Raw genomic sequence first — 19,841 nt, 5'->3', positions numbered from 1 at the left:
ATTATCCACAAAATGGTGGAACTGGTCTGTGGGAATGCAATCACGATTTTACATTTTTCGTCCTTGTATGAGAATATTTGAGGCTGAGTGAGAGCTCATTCGAAAGAGAAAGGTTCAGTGCAGCGCGTTCTAGTCATCGTTTGAGTCACAAAACTCTTAGTGACTTAAAAATACCTTGGATTCTGCGGATATATTTTCTCGATTCTTTCTCTACTTTGGTTACTCATATTATTAGATATTAACAAAATCTCGTTGAATCATGTCCAGAGCGCGCTGCATTCAACCTTCCTCTTTCGAATGAGCTCTCACCCAGCCTCAAATATTCTCATATAAGGATGAAAAACGAAAAATCCCGGATCCCTTTTTAGGCCCATTTTTGCCGGTAATGTCAGCTTGCTGCATTACCCCTGTCTACCCCCCATGAAATCTTTTGAAGTTTTCTTTTCTTGATTTTGTTACATTATCAATTACTTGTCCTGTAAAATTTTATCATGTTTATTAAAAAAAAAAAATTAAGTACATAAAATGTCGTTATAGATGTATAGGTATATAAATAATTAATCTTAACGTTACTTTGTGTAGGCAAGATGTAAGGCACATGTGCTCTTCCATAAAATCTGAACCATTGTAGTATATACAAAATTTCTTTCTTCATTCGCTTGCAAATTGTTCGCTCACCTTCTCAGATCATTGCGATTACTTTCAAGAAGTACAAAAGATTTAAATAATTAACTTTATATTAAAAATATGTATATATAAAACGCACATAGCGTCAAAAAATTGTTACAAATACTTATTTACAAAGTTTTGCATTTTTCTCCTCTGATATCGAAATTCTATCCAATAAAGATTCTCATATTTTTCTGAAACTTGATTCATTGTAAAGCTTGATTACCGCCAAGAATACAATATTTATCATTAAACAAACCGAGAAAGATGATTGCATCTAGATCGAAGCTAGGTAAATACTGTTATTACAAGTAAACTTTTGTTATAATATATAACAAATACTGTTAGCGACGTATGAGTGAAATAGAATTCTACCATTCTATCATTCTATGTAGCAATGCATATGGGATTTATTCTATAATGCGTATGAGTTTGATCAATGATAGTGTACAAAATAAAACACGATACGATGATTGAAAAATTTTCGATATCCTCATCAGTAACTTTAAAATTGTACGTGTAAATATAAGACACGTAACACAGCTGTCTTTTTTATCAGGCACAATTTCAATTCGTGTCTTAATTCGACATGTAGAGCTACTAATAATTCGCGTATTTACAATATGAAATAATGGACGTTAATTAATTTAAATTAGGAAACAACATAATGTGTAAAAAGCTGCCTGGAATAAAATTAATATAAAAAAAAAAATCTTTAAACGATGAGCTTGTACGAATCAAAGTTTTCCATTCACGCGGCTTTAATTAGATCTAAGTTCATTAATTATCGACCACAAAACGGGTAAGAGATACAAGATAAAGAGAAAGAGAGATATCAAACAGGTACGTATTAAATTTAAATGTACCCGTTTTACAGTCGAACAATTAATCTTCTAATTCTATGTTGAGCTTTCAAGACTGGTATTTGTCGTAGAAAAAAAAAGAAGACTTAAAAACTGAATGCATAGGATACAAAATCACTAGACGAATACGCGTCTAACAGTTCTCTGAAATATTTGAGCATACCTATTACACAACACCCTGTAAAAAAATGTCTTGCAACAGCTTGTTCGTTATAAACCTAAAGGTGGCTAAAGTCTATAAGTAAGGAAGTTCTCACTAACAATAAGAAGCATCTCGTTTGAAATGACGCGTTCTCATCCAGTTTCTTTCTTTTTTTCTTCCCGTCGTAGAATCTCGTCGCTTCTCTTCAGAATAATAAATGTTAAATTGCATGAGTAGATTGCAATGTATCTGTAGTTAAGGACGATACTGTGTTTCATAACATTCGTATAATGTTGTTCATAGAGGTTGTTCGATAGGCAGCGATCCTTGTAGCAGAGGAGGCTCGGTATACGACGCGTTCACGTCGGTTGTTCCAGCTGTGTCGCTGTTGTTATGGTTGTTGCTGTTGTTGTTCTGGCCATTTAGAAACGAGGCCATTTCCATCGGCGATTGTTGTTGCCCGCTCTGTTTAGAAACATGCGTGTTCGTTTCGCTTCTTTCAGATCTCAAACAGCGTGTAAGTAACGTACGCGTGTGTTCGGAAAATAAAACTAAAGAAAAGCGGCTCCAGAGAGAGTGCAGAGAGCGAGTAGAATTAAAGAGCAGCACGCGACCAATGCTAAAGCTAGGAAAGACTAGTCTCCTTAATATCGAATAGTCTGAAAGCAGAAACACGTTAGTCGAATGTAAATACAGATATTGCGTGCGAAAGTGCATAGGGGAAAAAAAAAATAGCACGACAGAGGTGTGAACATCCGAGCATCCATTGTATAAGCGGCGATGCATACGATGAGAGAGAGAAAAGATGTAAGAGGAGTTTCTCTCTCTTTTCAATACCGGAGAAGTGGGGAGAGCCTGCGCAAGAGCCTGCGCGATATGGTTTAAATGCGCAGACGACGCTAATGTAGTATAATAGAGGAAATGACGAACCGACGTGAGGAGATGAGGAGAAGTGCTCCCCACTTCTCCGAGATTGAAAAGAGAGAGAAACTCCTCTTACGTCTTTTCTCTCTCTCATCGTATGCATCGCCGCTTGTACAATAGATGCTCGGTCTATACCTACTATGTCTATGGGTGTGAACGTGCCAATTTGAAAAGTGTAATATCCAGAGGTGTGCGAGTACTCGTAATTTACAAGACGAGCTGAACTCGCTTCGATTGTTCGAGCCGAGACGAGCGATTGAATTTTGCCGAATTACTCAAAATCGGCGAACTGTTTGAAACAAAAGCGAGCTACTCGAATATTCGAGCCGTCGTAAAACTTTGATTTACTTGAAAATGAATTTTCAGCTCGAATATTCGAGTAATTCGATTTTTTCGAATAGCTCGCTTTTGTTTCAAGCAGTTCGTCGATTTCGAGTAATTCGGCAAATTCAAGCGCTCGACTCGGCTCGACCGACCAATAATTGTTTGACTCGAAATTCGAGTACTCCCACACCTCTGGATTATCGTAATTCGGGCGAAGTTCCTAGTTTAATTTAATATCAAGCTTTTATCAGTGAAATTAATTCGTGACCGATTATGATAATAATTGTCCTTGAAATTACGGACTGACACTATAAATTAACACCTAGCGCTCCTATCAATCCATTGACTGTGCGGAAGAGTCGAAGGACACATAGGGGGAGCTAAATACGATGAAGGATTTCTATTAAATTCTTGCATACAGGGTGTCCCAGAACTGGGATAGGACCCGTGGAGGGATGATTGCTGAAGTCATTCTGAACAACTTTTTCCTTTGCCAAAATATTGGTTAAGGCTTCGTTTTTGAGTTATTAACGAAAAACACTGGCCAATCAGAGCGCGCGAGGCAGGTTCAGCGCGTTCCCCGGAACCCGGCTTCGCGATCTACAAAAATTCGCGGTTGAAACTAATAAAAAATTATCTTCAGTCATCAATAAGCCAAAACCGATTTACATCGCTGGCTATTCTTTCAATAGAAAGCAAAGCAGCAAACTCCATCAATTTTGATGACGCAATCAAAGATTTTGCTGCGAAAAAAGCGAGAAAAATTATGTAATATTCATTTTACAAAAAATATATGTAACATCCTTTTTACTTATAATAAATAATTCCTTATTGTGAAATTTGAAAGTATAGGATTTGAATGTGTATTCTGGCTCCAGAAAATTTTTAAACCAGGCCCCGCAAAAGATCATGCCGGCCCTGGTGTTGGTTATGCTCTGCGTTCAAGCCGTGATCGTAATCAAGTGCATCAGCACCACATCGGTATAATAGGATTCGTTGTGCAAAAGTTGTATCGAATAATGAATTAAAAAAGGAAAGGAATAATAGTATCGAATTATTGATTGCTGATAAGCAACGAATCCTATTACACCGACGTGGTGCCGATGCACTTGATCACGACCACGGTTTGAACGCAGAGCATACCCAACACTCGCGATTCGGCCCGCGCTAAAGGCGCGCTCTGATTGGCCAGTGTTTTTCGTTAATAATTCGAAAACGTAGTCTTAACCAACATTTTGGCAAAGGGAAAAGTTGTTTAGAATGACCTCAGCAATCATCCCTCCACGGGTCCTACCCCAGTTCTGAGACACCTTGTATAAAAATACCATATCTGCTACGAAATTTGATCTTTTGATCCAAAAACCGGAACTTAGCACAGAATTACAATCAGACAGACAACACACACGCATACATACTCACACGACAGTATGAATAACCGCGATCACAAACATCGAAGACGTACAGCGTGGGCCACGTACTAATAAGATTGCAGGGTTGGGAAGTAACTCGTTATTTTTAACGAAGTTACAGTTACAGTTACTTATTTTCGGTAACTCTAACTTAACTTCGTTCTTTTTTTCCGTCTGTAACTGTAACTTAACTTTAATTACATATTTTTGGTAACTAGTAACTATTTTAATAGTTAGTTTAAAAGTTACTATTTAAAAATGTCCCTATTTAGAAGATTTATTAGGAATCCGTTCTGCTGAGAGTTCCCCAATTCTTGAACAAAATCTCGACGACCACGATGACTTTCTTGTTTTTAACAAGCAAACCAAAGAAATTAAATCTGTACAAGAAGAATTGTATCGGTTCTTAAAATCGAGTAACTGCAATATCAGTATGTTAAAATATTGGGCATTATTTATGGGCAATAATACAGCAAAATATTGGATATTATTGAGTATTATGCGTAACTTTATTGAATTATAATTGCAGCAAGAAAATAAATTTATCAGTGGTCCGGGGTCCTTTGACACATTTTTATTTTTTATTTTTATTCCAAAAAAGTAACTGTCAAGTAACTCGTTACTTTTTTTCAATAACTGTAACTGTAACGAGTTACTTTTTAGAATTGGTAACTTGTAACTGTAACTAGTTACGCTTTTAGCGAAAAAACTGTAACTGTAATTAGATACTTTTATAAAGTAACTTTCCCAACCCTGTAAGATTGTATTTACGTTCGCATAGTGTATTTTGTTTTTACTTGAAGGGAGAAATCGAATGACCGCAGGAGAGATTGAAATTTTGCTCTTGAAACAAGATAGCAGTGATATAAATCTTTTGTTTTTCGATTTTCTTTCTTTTTCGTTTAAATCACAACCCTCAGTCATTCTCTTCCTCTGACAGAGCAAAGTATTGTTATTGCTACTTACAAATACCGACCTTAGGCTGTATTATATCTTCAGACGCGTCAAGACCAGCGAGTGGATTTGAAGTTATATTTATTTTGGAGTCAGTAACTCCGCCGTTCATTACTCTTCCGTTTGTTATCGGTTTTCCTAAAGAAAAGAAAATATTTTAAAAGAGCCGATGTTTATATTTTTGTAGTATTTTCCGTTTAATTCAAGTTACCTTCGCTTTGCGAGGATTCTCGACTTTGTTTATGTTTAGTTCTTTTATATACCACTGCTATTGCAGTCAAGCCACCCAGCAGAGTGGTCCCACCAAGAACTCCGCCGATAATCGCATACATATTCACGTTTTTATCCTCTGCTGGCCTTACTCGACTATCTAGCGTTAAATTACTACCGTGATTACTACCACGATTATCCTCGCTACGATCATTGTTTTCATTTACAGCCTTCTTTGTTTTTTGTCGGAGAATTTGTGAAAATTCCGAGGCAGCATCCACCGAGAAACTCTGCACTTTAAATTCGTACGTTGTGTCAGGTTGCAAATGAGAAATAGTTATGTTATAAGACTCCTTTCCTTCCACTGTCGTTTTTACGTAATCTCCAGCCGAGCTCGAGGCTCGATGGTACACGTAAAAGCCATCAATGTCGGCCGATTTATCCGGATTCTGCCAAATTAACAGTACTTCCTGTGCCCCTAAAGCCTCGGTGTTCGTCAATAAAGGTATAGGCATTTTATTGCTTTCGAATTCTCCATTTTTATTCAAATGAAAACGCGCCGAATTCGGGCTCAATTTGTTATCGTTATTCGAATAAACTGCAGCGATTCTGAACCGATAAGTATGATTAGGTTGCAGATCCGTCACCTCAAAAGACCGTACGTGTTTCGATATCTCAGAATTTGCTGTCATCCATTTCGCTTGTTTGCCGTTCATCTTTTGTCCAAGTTCCCTGTACTGAACTTTGAAAAACTGTATTGGCAACCCTGTGTTTTCAGGCACAGACCATCTAACCATCACGGACACGTCCGAGAGCCTCGTTACGTTCGGTTGATTTGGTGGTACTAACACTGCTGAAAATTTTAAATACGCTTTTAAAACATCGCAATTACTAATGGTCACCTATACGAATGGTGCAATAGATTACCAGTGCCTTTTCGTTTCCCTTCCTTGTTCCTTCTTCTGCCTCCTCCTTTGGTATGCTTGTGCCTTGAATTAGAAATCTCATAGTTTGGCCTCGATTCAGACATACCAATATGTTGCTTGGGATTAACCCAGAGCAAATTGCAACCAGAATGAGAGCCATACTCGTTGCTCGCAACACATTGGACAATACCAGCGTGTTTCTTCTGAACCTCAGAAATTAGCAGCGTAGAACCTTTGATCTCCACGTTATCGCTGGGTGTCAAAGATTCTCCGTTAATCAACCATTCAACTTTTGGCTGTGGTTCACCGGTTACCATGCAAGACAACTCCAATTCTCCGCCTTCGGAAAATGTTGATGCCTTTGGCGCTCTAATCACTTCCGGTGCTTCCATTACCTTTAATATGATCACAGACTTGATATGCGCACCATTGCTACTCCATATACAGTCGTATTCTCCCCTGTCCGTTGGTTGGACCTTAACTATCGTTAAGCCCATCGAAGTTTTAGTGGAATTCGGTGGCAGTGGACTACCGAGTCTGCTCCAAGTTACGTGCGGTACCGGATAACCAGCACCAAAGCACTCCAGAGTCACATTTTTCCCTTTCAAGACTTTGTACTCCGTTTGTGGCTGTTTAATAAAATATGGCGCTTGAAAGCTGGTATTTGAATGCACGTTCAATATGGTCTTATGATTGCTGGTATAAGTCTGACTGCTTATATAATTGGTAGCGGCACAGTGATACAATCCACTGTCCGACACTTTAGCATTCTCAATAACCATAGTTTTACTACCAATTACATCGTCTCTTTGCATAACATTATTTATTATCGTATTGTCTTTATAAAATTGAACTATGGCATCCGGAGCTGAATAAGGCACAGGGCATGTAATAGGTACAGTATTTCCTGCTGCAACGTTTATAACAACATCACTCTTGTCAGAGAACTTGTGTAGCGTTGCGAGTGTTAATCGTGCTGGATTAGAAGCCAAACCGCTCGAACCTACATAAAAGCATACAAATAAAAAATGTAACTCTTGAATTGCAACATGTACAAATTACAAAATTATACAAATGAAAGTTTACCATAATACGCTATGCAACGATAATCCCCTGATTTTGATTCGTTATCAAAATTCACCACGTGTCTGGAAGTTTTACCACTATTGCTAGGTGTATGGACAACAGGCAACCATTTATCTGACCCCAATGGCCTGTGACGCCATGAAAATCGATCCGCACCAAGGTTTAGATTGCACTCAAAATTCACGTCATCGCCAACCGGTGCTTCTAAGGGTTGAGGGTGTCTCGTGAATGACATACCCAGCTCCTGCCTTTGACCTGAATTAATGAAAGAAATTTTAATAACTGTAAAATCTCATGCACCGTTCTAAACCTTTTGCTTTGCATTTTTTACTTAGGAATGGAAAAAGGAGATTTATTAAAAAGATACTCACCGTGCGCACAGCCAGCTAAAACATGGAGGAGCGCCGTGACGACGCCACATAGGGAGGACACAGGTCGCATCTTGACACATTCTGCAATCAAGGAAGAGGGAAGATACGTTACGTTAGCCACATACTTCGCTTCTCGGCGGTCGTTTTTCCGACCTCGTTCTCCGGGATGGGATGGGATGAAAACTCGCGAGGAGCCAAAGCGCCAGCCTGACGAGAGCCCACTAAAATTAATGCCGGCCAAGCACGTTTAAGTTTAGAACCTGGCGAGTTCACGTGAAAATAGCACAGATTCATTCTAGTTTTGATCGGTACCCGTCATTTCGCCACGAGAACGTTCCTCTTCCAAATGTGTTGCTAATTCCAACCAGAGGAAAGGAGACGCCCGATATACGGAACGGTGAACGAACTTCATTTTAAAAGCTCTTGTCAGGCTAATAGAAAATAAAAATACGTCAATTCGATGTTAATTATATTTAATGGACGTCGAATTGAGCATTCGACAAAAGTCCAAACGAATGCAATGGTTTTTTGCACTGCTATACCTTATAGAAGCAATAACTTTTTTTAACCCTTAAAACGAAACACTGTCTTTAATTCGTAATTAAAGTATTAACCGTAGTGAAAGTTTTACTTTTGGCTATATTACCTTGGTCCATTCAAAGTATGAAAAAAAAAATAAAAAACAGAAAAAAGTAAATCCACGCGCTTTTTAATGACATTTTAAATTGACGAATTGTTTTGGCGCGTCCGAAGAAGTTCGTGAAAGTTTGGAGTGACAATAAAGTTAAATTTTTTGGAGATTTATTCTTGCTAAAAAGATATTTTATAGGTGAGTAACTGTATTTTATGCTAATAAGCGTTTTTTTACTAAAATACTGTTGGTATTCCACTGGTTTTTTACTTGATTCATCTGTTTCAAAAATGATACGGTATGCAGAACTCATGCAAAAAATTAAAACCTACATACTAATTTTTTTTTTTTTATATTCTTGCATAAACCTATATAATAATCTACATATAATAGATTTAAGGGTTAAATGTTTTTCTGTTTTTGAAAATAACCGCCAAGAACATTCGAGCTATGCATTCGAGATAATTCGATATAACATCTGTTTCGATACCTAGTGGATATCGCACTTTGTATCGAATATGTTCGAGAATAGAGATGGCGTGCAAAATCGCTAACGGTGATTTATCACAGTGGTCGTGATTTTCTTATCTTGGATGATTACTTATCGTAATTTTTGATCTTGATTCAACTATTTTTTTATAAAATTCTTCAATATAGTAGCTTGTATAGAAATATCTGCACAGAACGTTCAGTTAGTCATAAGTTTTGGCTAGTTAAAGGTTACCCTAGTTAACTACGGTTTTTACTTTCCACCAATCAGAAGAAAGCATGAAAAATCACGAATCACTGTGAAAAATCACTGTGATTGAAAAAGAACCTGATCAAATCACTTGATCGATTCATATTTTTCTCTTGATTTTGAAGGCGACATTATGTGTATCTAGGGGCTGGCTAACTGGCCCCTTTCTGCCCAACGAAAGTTAGCGTGTCCACGCGCACATGTGCGCCTTTTTTCAAATCTAGTCTAATTTTAGCTTTTTTACACATTACTTCTTTATATATGTGCCATAACTCTTATTTTCCATTCACACATTTTCGCTTTGTTCATTATTCATTTTCGCTATCCGCTATTCGTTGCCAACAGCACACGGTAACCCATCTTTTGGCGAAACCGTGCCCACTTGTAGCTTGACTTCGGTGATCTTATCATATGGCCTAAGTGGCTATGGCTGTTGACTCAAATTACTTGTGATTCACAAGTAACAGTTCTAGCCATCGCTAGTTCGAGAGAGCCGAACAAACAGAAGTGCCACAATGATAACATGAAAATGACCATATACGGTGACGAAAACCGTCGTTCATTGCACGCACCGCTTTCCACCCACGTGCGGGCGCCTAACCGTCGCGAGTGACGATCAGAAAAGCATGCTGACACGTTGAAGATCGATGGAAATTATGTGTTGGCTAACGCGCGCTATAAATGTAGGCAGATCCAATGATGGGGTTACACACTGTGTGCCGTTCGCCTACGTCGACACTTTAAACGCATATGAAATTAATGCTGCAATTCTCTTATATCGAGAAGCTTTCATTTCTACGATTTCGCGCTCGTTAAGAAACGAATTCGGTGCCATTCGAAGGATCTGTTGTCGGACAAAGCATTTCTCTCGTCGAAGTCAAAATCGCAGAGTAGAAAAAAAAGCACGCACACGTTTGCCCGATCGGAGATGTAGTTTAACGTGTTTTAATGCACAGGAGGACTCTTAACTCCTGGTTAAATGGTAGCATAAATGCCGGTGGTATGTAACAGGTGAGAAGGGTTCCAAAGAGGCTGGTTTCCGACGTTGCCTCTCATAAAAATAAAGAACTCGAATTCCAAAGCAGTGGTTGTCAATCCCCTTTGCCCCGCGCGAACGATCCTCCGCGCAACCTAACCTTACGGACCAGCCAATGCCACCCGGGTTACGAACACATGCACCATCCTAATAGCTAAACAAGAATTAGACTCGTTTCTACAACCTGTCGCCGGGCATTAATTCAATTCCGAAATCTTCTTTTCTGCCACGATCTTCATAACCGATCAAAGGATCCAAGTACAAAGCGTGAATTGAGTTCCACTTTCACGGACCCGCGAGAAGGATGTTGCTGGCCAAAATACAGAAAGATCTGTATGATCGAACTCCTCTCGGCTTCGTACGAAGTGTAAAATTTAACGATGATGAAAATCACGATTTTTTACTGTTCATCACGTTGCCAAAACTAAAACTTAACCTAATATTAAACAAAAATATTTCTCGTAAATAAATTTACAAATTCAAATGAATTCTTTTTTTTTTTTTCTTTTTTAGAATGGAAGGGTTATTAAACAGGATTCCTGTTTGAAAAAGGAATCGAAGTTGATGCTAATCTTCAGCATAAGTAAGCTGTTCCGTTTGCACGTAACAAACAGGAACCAGGAAGATCAGGTTCCGTTGATCGAACACATTCGACAAGTGGATCCTTCCTTTTAGCGATCGTCGATTAATCACGCAACCATTTATTCTTCTCACATAGCTGTCGTTACGTTTTTGACAAGACGCAGGAGTAATTTCATTTTCTTCCTCGGCATGCACACCGATCGCCAAGCAAAACGAGCGAAGAATATTTAGCCGTATATGTGTCATACGCTATTTTAATCTACTTCCCATAGCACCCACTTATCCGACCGTTAATCTCTCATTTTTAAACTATAACTTTGTCAATATCATTGTAATTTTTTCAAAGAATTAATATTTAAGTCTTCATGCTTTTTTCAATGACGCCATCGTTATTACGCCGGTATTAGCGTTCGATTTACAGGTACGTATTATCGGTGAGAAGTTGACAATTCATTTATATGGTAACATATGCATATTAAAAGTTATTCGACCGGAATTGGTATTAAGCTTTAACCGGAACGAACATAACAAATATACATATCGGGAACGCAGGCGCATTAAGTAGCGCGGTATTATCCAACGTAGTATTTTTTTGAATTGTTAAACAATTTTTAACAATCGCTCATTTATCATAATATATGTATATACATATGTATATACATGTATTATATACATATATGTTTTGTTAGCTCACCCCTTCCGGCAGGTGACTTCTACAGCGACACCATAAATGAAATTTTTGGTGATAAGTAATCTGATACGATTTCAATTTCAATCGCAACAATCAACTTGAATAAAATGTTTCGTAAGGCATGAACTTATAAAACACTATGGGGATCGACAACAGGGAGGAAGAAAACAAATATCGTCGTACTTGATACACTCACCCTTTTTCCTTCGATCCAACTGTACGATCTATTCGTTCCAGATCCTTTGGATTTTCCGGCGACTGACTACGATCTTCCTCGCAGAGGAATACGACGAGTTCGTTAATAATTTATACCGATGAATCGCTTCATTTTTTTCAGCGATCCTTTCAACGGGTTCAACTTCCTACCAGAATACAACGCTTGGCGTCCACCAGCACACTGGAATGCAGACCGACAGGTTTTGAACCGCGATAAAGTATAGTAAGTAACGACGTGTGCCTTGATCTAGGTAGGTACTAGCCTGCAGGTTGGTACTGCATTGAAGTGTCACGTGATCCACTCTTGTTTGAAATATACAAGTGGAATTTATGATTTTCTATCATAGTTAATTGCATATTTCATACTTTAAAATGAATAAGTGCTTTTAACAATCATCCATTTTGCGTTATATGCAATTAACTTGAGTTTCTTCCATTTGAAGTGCAGTAATTTTCCATCGTAATTTCGAAAAACGTGCGCCGATTATTTCTGCGCATACCGCCACATTTGAAATATCAAAACGCGCTACATTCGAATTTATAAAAAACAGGAATGTCTATTGTTACATTAAAGAATAAAATTTAATTCATGTGCGTGCAGTATGATAGACGTAAATAATTTAAGAGAGTTTAAATATAGAAATATATATTAATATATTATATTCAAATTAACATGGATTAACAACAATCGATCTTTGCATTTTACATGTTTTGCATTCAATAACTTCATTCATGATTATATTATGTATAATGTTATAGCATATTCGACAAGGTTGCAAATTTAAATAATCAACTCCGCTTACATTTAATTTTTCACATTTTTTTCATTAATAAAGTTCGGTTTTGGTTACAATCTAAAATATTAAATATTCTACTCAATTATATAAGCAAGGTCAAAAACTTAACAAACATTTTACAATGGACTTCGTTTAAAATGAGTAATAATTATATTATCAATAATAATAATAATAATAATAATAATAATAATAATAATAATATTATATATTACGCTAACAAAATTCGTACAATATACAATATGTAGATACACATATAAATAAACATCTGTTCCTCAAAATAAATGATTTCTGCGTTTGGCACGATGTCATGTAATGGAAGCAAATTAAACACCATGTTACATTTTGATTGTCCGTGGCTAGTTGCGATGAAATATATGATTTGCTTCGTACATTTGCTTTTTGGTGTTTTAATTATCGATGGTGTTTTATCTGAGTCAACCGGTCACATTTAACAGTGATAATCAATGATTCAGTGCCATGAGAAATAATAATTTTAACGCTTTAAAGGATCACTAAGAAAAAAGAATGATATTTCTATCATGTATAAGCTATAACAATATACAAAAAATACTCAATAAATTAGTTACTTTATATAATTATTTGTTTGATGATTTTTACACTTAGTAGTCTCTATACAAATATTACACTGATTTATAGGTGTTTCCCATTGACCGGCTGACCAAGAGTATTTTGCCCAATATCAGGATGTACTGGTGTATTGCTTTATGTTGCATCACTAACCGATTACTCTAATTTGTGACGGATCGATTAGCTACATCACTATTTACTATAAATGGCATCCCACCCCCTAGTTAATTAGATTAGAATAAACTACGTGGAAGAACAGATCTTCAGTCATAGCAAACGAAAGCTAGACTAAAAGTTTCAACAGATAGTGAAAACTGTGATATTACTTTCAATATATATATATATATTATTAATTTAAAGATGCCAGTTTATCCATCTAGATCAGAATGTTTAGGTGTCAGCAAGAATGCCAATTAATATTATCAGAAAACCATGGGAACACCTTTTCCTTTATCTAACTGATAAAACTTATAAAGCTCTAAAACTTCTGTTTCACCAAAATATAACAACAACAATAACAAGGTACGTTTAAATTTGTAATAATATCACAGACAAATAGAAAAACATAAAATCTACAAAAAGCTGGTCTTACTTGTGTGTATACAAATTTCGAAAAGAACTGCCCAGTCTTGAGCTTGAAGACATGGGCTTTTAAAGCATACAAGTACGTGCAGTAAATAGATTAGTTTAACGTTTACATAAAATTTATGAATGTATGCATGTATGTATATATATATATATATCTCAAAAATTCAAATTCCTTGATCGTTTATAACATGGCATTCTTCCTCGCACCTTTCATCTTGGATTTTTAATCTGTAGCTTGACTAGCTACAATCACATAAAACGTTCTGGCAGCGCGCCTTGTGTCAACATTTGTCCTTTAAAATGTACCTTTTTCATGACGCTAAATTAATTATCATTTTTACATTAATAACAACTGTAATTTGTTAAGTGCAACATCCTTACTGATTGAAACTACATCACTTCGCCAACAAAATATCGCAGTTCTTCGCTTAATTAATTTACTATCAGGCAAATTACAAATTTTTAGACGCAACTAAGAATTAAACATTAGACGATAAACAATGTATAGTTAATAAATTAAACTAAATTGCACCTTTGTTTCTTTTTTTTTTTGTTTCTTTTTAAAAGCAGTAGTTATGAGTTTTATGTCTGAATATATCTGAACCAGCAGTAAACATATATTACAAGTAATAATTTATTCTTATTTTGCAACTGTGACGCTTAAATAGCATTTATCATCAACCTAATAATTCATAGGTTTTTATGTTTACATATATATATATATATATATATATCTGTGTATATACATATATATAGTCATAAGACTAGAAATATCTCCGATTTAAAATTTTGCCATTTTAAATTGGTAACCAAGCATTTCTTCCAGTGAGTACTTTCAACTATTGAGATAAGTGATAAGATTATGCAGTTATTCGTTTAACAAGGATTTTACATTATATGGCATGTGATCTTAAACACATGGATTGTTCAGGCTGCGCTACCATGCTGTGTTTGTAGTGTCACGCAAAATACAATTAGTAAAATGATTTAAGCTAATGAACTGTGTTTTTTTTTTTAGCAATTATTAGGAAGAGCTTTTATCACGCGGGCAGTGCCCTGTAAAAATATACGTTCTCTCTATATAGAACTATATATTAATGTATACAAGACCAGTTTTTCATCATTATTTTACCACACACACACATATGCACGCGCTTAGGCGCACGCACTGTATATATATATCATTATTTATCAGGTATTCACAAGGTTCTTAATATTATAGATAATATTCATTTTTTTTTTTTTTTTTAAATATCTTTTTTATATAAAAATATGTTGACCTCTTATTTTACACATATTACGTTCCAATCAATGTTATCAATTCGTTACTGATATACATATCCTTTAAGAAAATTTTGAAACTGGTCTATGCATACATTATAGGATCTACATATGTACAGCATTGTTGAAAATCATTTCAAAAGCCACGAAGAGAGTAGAAAAAGGCATGAAATGATAATTATTTTCCACATTTCAAATCCATATTTTGGTGTATTGCGATTTCGAATTTTTGTTATTGATAGTTTTTTTTTCTTCTTTTCCTTTTTCCCGGCACACGTTTTACACATACAGCTGCGTACAATGACCAGATGTATTCCGAATGTAAACAAATGAGCACGTGTGTGAACATGAATAATATGTATGTGTACGTGTATATATATATATATAATCTTCTTTTTAAATATATTATCAATTTCTCTATCGAATAGATATCAATTATATTTCTATACATATCTACAAAAAAACCTAATATAGAACTCTATTATCATTAATTAAACTCTCTATTAATTAATATGTATAATTGTCACAACAGGTCTAAAAAGTTTATCGTTATTTTAGTTTTAGTAGACGATAGTTTTCTTCATTGACATTCCATAAACTGTTTAGTTGTATCATGTTTTAAATAACATGTTGAGAAAGTTAATTTTTAACATTATCTCCCTATTATTGCTTGTTGCTTAATGCTACTGAATTCATTTTGGCATATAGCGAGTTCTAAACCCTGAGCGTCCGCCAATTTTTGCTTCCCTCGCTTTCCTTTGTTTCTTTCAATAGAAATGCACCTGACACACATTATTTCTTTCTTTCTTTCGTACGCGTTACAATAACATCGCGTCTCTTTCACTTTAATCCCCCTTTACTTGCCTAAAAATGGCAATAACTTCGATGCAAATCTTTACTGACGTTAGTCGTATTCGAAAGACAATTGATTCATTGTCAATGATGTAAAGTTAAGTCCGTTGTCTCGAAACTCATATTAAAGACACGATTTTAAAACAGATTTCCCGTTCGATGTGGAAACAAAATTAAAAGTTTTCAATGCTGTATATACACACAATCAAAATGTTTATATAATTTGTTTTAAATACCGCTTCCCTTCACTCCATTTCGGCCAATGTTTACGCCTTTTCTCGGGTGGATTCGAGTAATCGTTCGGAGCTGAACGTTTTTTCAACTTTGATGTACCCTCAGACTTTGGCGTTGAATTACTACCTTGTACATGATGTGTCCTATTGTGATTAAGTGGTGCAGTAACACCTGCTAAGTTCAGAAGCGCGTCTACCCCTTCTACTAATTTCCTCTGCTCATCAAAATCGGGATTCGTTTCTTTCCTCGAATATTTGCTTAAAAGATGAACAGAAAAAATGTATAATTTGTATTTCCATAGTGAAAATTATTTGAATATTATAATTATATCCTTACCTTTCTTGTCTTACTGAGGTAATACAACTATAAGTATGATCTTCACTGGAGCTCCTGGTGATTACGGGAACCAACACTTCCGATTCCGGTACTTTTCTTTTACGATCTGCAAAGGTATCGTCAAATTTAGAATACATATTGTATAAATACAATTACTCTATTTTTATTATTATTATTATAAATATATCTAAGAAGGTAATATTATTCACACTATCGAATACCTTCAATACCTTTATTGTGATTTAAAATAATAGGTCCATGTTTGAAAGAAAGCATTGCAGCAGCTGCTGCATCTACATCGCTATCTACTTCAGTGTCTGTGTTATCGGTAATGTTACTTGATGCCAGTCTTTTGGAAAGATATGGAAAGAGAATAGGATCTGGAAGGCGTGTACTTGTATTCTTTTTTTGAGGCTTTTCTGACGAAGAGAGTGTTTGAGCCGTAGGAGGAGGGAAAGGAGCACGAGATAATGCTTGTATCAGATTTGGACGATACTGAGCATCTACCATCCATAATGAACCTTTGCCTAAATTCTGAAAAAAAAAAAAGAAATTACTGTTAATAATTTGTGTTTTTTGGATTGTACGGAAGGACAAAACGAAATACTTACCGGTGCTTTCTCTACTTTGCGGAAACACTTATTTAGGCTCAAATTATGTCTAACAGAATTTTTCCATCCAGTTGGAGCATTCCTAAAATATGGAAAGTGATCCAAAATCCACGCATATACTTCCTTGACTGGTAGAGCTTTTACAGGGCTATCTTCGATAGCCATGAAAATTAAACAAGAAAATGAATATGGTGGTTTACTGTTTCTGTGCAAATGAGGATCATATGGTATATGAGTAGGGTGTTTGTTGCGATTCGAAACTGGCAGATTATTGTTGTTCAAAGAAATCTTTGTTTGATTATTTTGTGAACTATTATAATGATTTTTTACCGACTCCTGAAAGATTGACTTTTGACCATTTTTATTTGAATGCTGATAGCTTTGACTATTACCATGAGATGTTGAGTTATTTATCCTGCCATTATTATCTGCTGTGACAGTGAGAAAAAGAACATGATATTTAACTAATACCACTTTGTTTATTAGATAAAAGTAAGAAAAAAAAAAGATATTGCTATTACCTGGACAGTAACCATCATCTAAACTTGAAACAGAATTTGTATTTTCAGAAAAATCTGCTGTATCATCACAAACATTATTGTTTAAAACATTCTCATTTTTGGTATCTTTAGTAGGATTCGAAATATCCAAGCCCTTTAATAAATTCTGTTGATGGAGCCAACTCAAAGAAGTTAGATCATCGTCCGACTGACTATTTTTCTCTACGGACTTTTCAGACATAGAGAGTTCATCTGTTGAATTTGTTTCAACCAAAGCATTTGTGTTTTCTTTTTCTTTCATTTTGTATACTGTTTCTCCAAAATTCAGAACCTGAGTACTACTCAGTCCTATTTCAGTTTCTGCACCTGATGCATCTGGTCTATCCGGTGGCATATTGTCTCAAGTACTATTTTTGTCACTGAAAAATAACATTAGATTTCTCGATTAACTATTAAATTAATTACCATGTAATTACGCATTGTTAAGGTTTCAAAATTATTTTATTATTTTACATTATTTTCATAATAACAAAACATTAAACTTTCAACGTGTTATAAAAAATAGAAAAAGAAATATTTAAACAATAAATTCAACGCTAACAATAAATGCTTCTTTCGGTTTTTAAGGGAAAGGATGTTTAGTCTGCGAAGCGGGGAGAACTGATAAGCGTCGATGATTCGGTCAGCAACGAAGCAGAATCACTGTCGCCAAGCAACAGCTTCTTCGTAATCCTAGCAACGTAGTTACGTCTTCTATACTCCGATTCGCTTTCAAGCTGAATTTTCTTCATTATTTATCGTGAAAAGAAATTTTTATCAGTTATGGAAGAAATTGAATAGAATCGTCATGTGACATACATATGCAGAATCTAAGAAATTAAATAAAATTCAGTACTAGTATCATGTAGGAAATATTTGTTTTAGCAGTTCAAGAATTGGTGTCATTTTTTATTTTTGGTATTTATGTACGAATACTGTAATTACAAAAAAATATTACGTGGGAAATAAAATTGAATTTTCGCGCGTCTGACGTGCCTACAGCCTCGAACCCAGAGTATCAACATCGTCATTTGTTTATCCACTAATAAGCGACAAAATGGCCGCCCTATTGCGAACGCATTGGTATCGAAAATAAACTTTAACAGGCTCAATTGATTCCCCACCAATTTTCACGTTATCTTGCACTGCAATTAACGGCGTTGCAAACACTGCACACGTGTTCCAATTCACTGAATTCTTCATAGCAATAATATACTTTAAAACGAATTTTAATAAAAATGGCGTCCACGCAGCGCACCAGTTTTTCAACACGTTTGTTGTCCTTATTAACAGTGTTTCGTACCTAGGATCACTTTCGGAGTCATTTTTAAACGATTTTCGTTCCACTTCGCATTTGTTATATCACGATTATAGTATTCACATAAAATCCGACCTACGTGGAATGCGATAAACAGATTTTTCACAGACGTACATATTTTGAGAAATTACGTTTATTCCTTGCAATGATTTTTCTCGCGGCTGCACAGTCGGAATGAAAATGTGAAAATGAATGCATTGTCAATGAACTGGCACCTCGCGAAGCGGCACAAAAATTCGTGAATAAACGAAACACGCCACTGCATTACTTGTTGAATTCAAATATGGAGTTGATAATGATTACGAAACTGGAGCACACATGAAAATGGCCACGGCATCGCTTGCACACGGTATCAACATTACATTTAAGGAACACATATTTTTTAACGCGTTCATAAGTATAATATAGAAATCAGAATTTGTACTGTGAAAATAGGATTCGAGCACACTGAGAATGTTCATCTACCAAACATATTTTATATATTATTACTTTTGCGTCATCTTTTGTGACGTTAAATTTAGAGAAAATAAAGATTTCGATGCGCCACTTCATGAATTAATAATCACTTTATATTATGTTACTAAGATTTTCACAATTTTCTCGATATTCTTTGATGAAAATCAAATTGGAATGCTTAAAAAATGAAACAGCGTTTTGCGTCTTTCTGGTTTTTAACCTGGCGTTCGCTTATCGGTACACGTTTAATCTTCATTATTTACGAATGAACGGGAAAAGGAAAACTGTATAAAGTTTCCGAACAACTCACGTATTTGAGTAGACAGACGGCAGTCCTCGTAGGTTTTCTAAAGACGGGCATTTCAAGCACACTCTACACAACACCCAGCTGATTGAGACGCCATATTTTGACGTCATCACGTGGTTGCCGAAACGTCTCGTATCGAATCGAAAAACATCGATTTATCG

At 35.6% G+C, this 19,841-nt stretch overlaps 2 protein-coding genes across 10 annotated transcripts; both read right to left on the bottom strand.

Moving 5' to 3' along the window:
• Positions 1-479: 479 nt before the first annotated feature.
• On the bottom strand, positions 480-11,979 carry LOC117602003 (interference hedgehog). Of its 3 annotated transcripts, none has more exons than XM_034319411.2 (7): positions 11,754-11,978; positions 7,879-7,959; positions 7,508-7,762; positions 6,423-7,424; positions 5,497-6,348; positions 5,308-5,423; positions 480-2,139 (listed from the first exon to the last, which is right to left on the bottom strand). In XM_034319411.2, the coding sequence occupies exons 2-7, from the start codon at positions 7,946-7,948 to the stop codon at positions 1,972-1,974; spliced, it is 2,463 nt and encodes an 820-aa protein (XP_034175302.2). In that variant the 5' UTR covers positions 7,949-7,959; positions 11,754-11,978; the 3' UTR covers positions 480-1,971. The 3 variants fall into 3 exon arrangements, with proteins under 3 accessions (XP_034175302.2, XP_034175304.2, XP_034175303.2); XM_034319413.2 differs by having other exon boundaries at positions 1,998-2,139; positions 5,298-5,423; positions 11,754-11,979; XM_034319412.2 differs by lacking the exon at positions 480-2,139 and adding an exon at positions 2,176-2,333 and having other exon boundaries at positions 11,754-11,979.
• A 1,901-nt stretch (positions 11,980-13,880) lies between these two features.
• LOC117602007 (uncharacterized) lies at positions 13,881-19,811 on the bottom strand. Of its 7 annotated transcripts, none has more exons than XM_034319423.2 (6): positions 19,684-19,811; positions 17,582-17,979; positions 17,061-17,491; positions 16,671-16,983; positions 16,450-16,555; positions 13,881-16,370 (listed from the first exon to the last, which is right to left on the bottom strand). In XM_034319423.2, exons 2-6 carry the CDS (start codon positions 17,952-17,954, stop codon positions 16,094-16,096), a joined length of 1,500 nt encoding a protein of 499 aa, XP_034175314.1. In that variant the 5' UTR covers positions 17,955-17,979; positions 19,684-19,811; the 3' UTR covers positions 13,881-16,093. The 7 variants fall into 7 exon arrangements, with proteins under 7 accessions (XP_034175314.1, XP_034175319.1, XP_034175320.1 ...); XM_034319428.2 differs by having other exon boundaries at positions 17,061-17,488; XM_034319429.2 differs by having other exon boundaries at positions 16,680-16,983; positions 17,061-17,488; positions 19,684-19,810.
• Between the last annotated feature and the right edge of the window lie 30 nt (positions 19,812-19,841).

This window comes from Osmia lignaria, chromosome 13 (genome assembly GCF_051020975.1).
Source record: "Osmia lignaria lignaria isolate PbOS001 chromosome 13, iyOsmLign1, whole genome shotgun sequence".
NCBI classification, from domain to species: domain Eukaryota; kingdom Metazoa; phylum Arthropoda; class Insecta; order Hymenoptera; family Megachilidae; genus Osmia; species Osmia lignaria.
The sequence above is the reverse complement of the archived record's forward strand: the minus strand, read 5'-3'. Positions and strand labels throughout refer to the sequence as shown.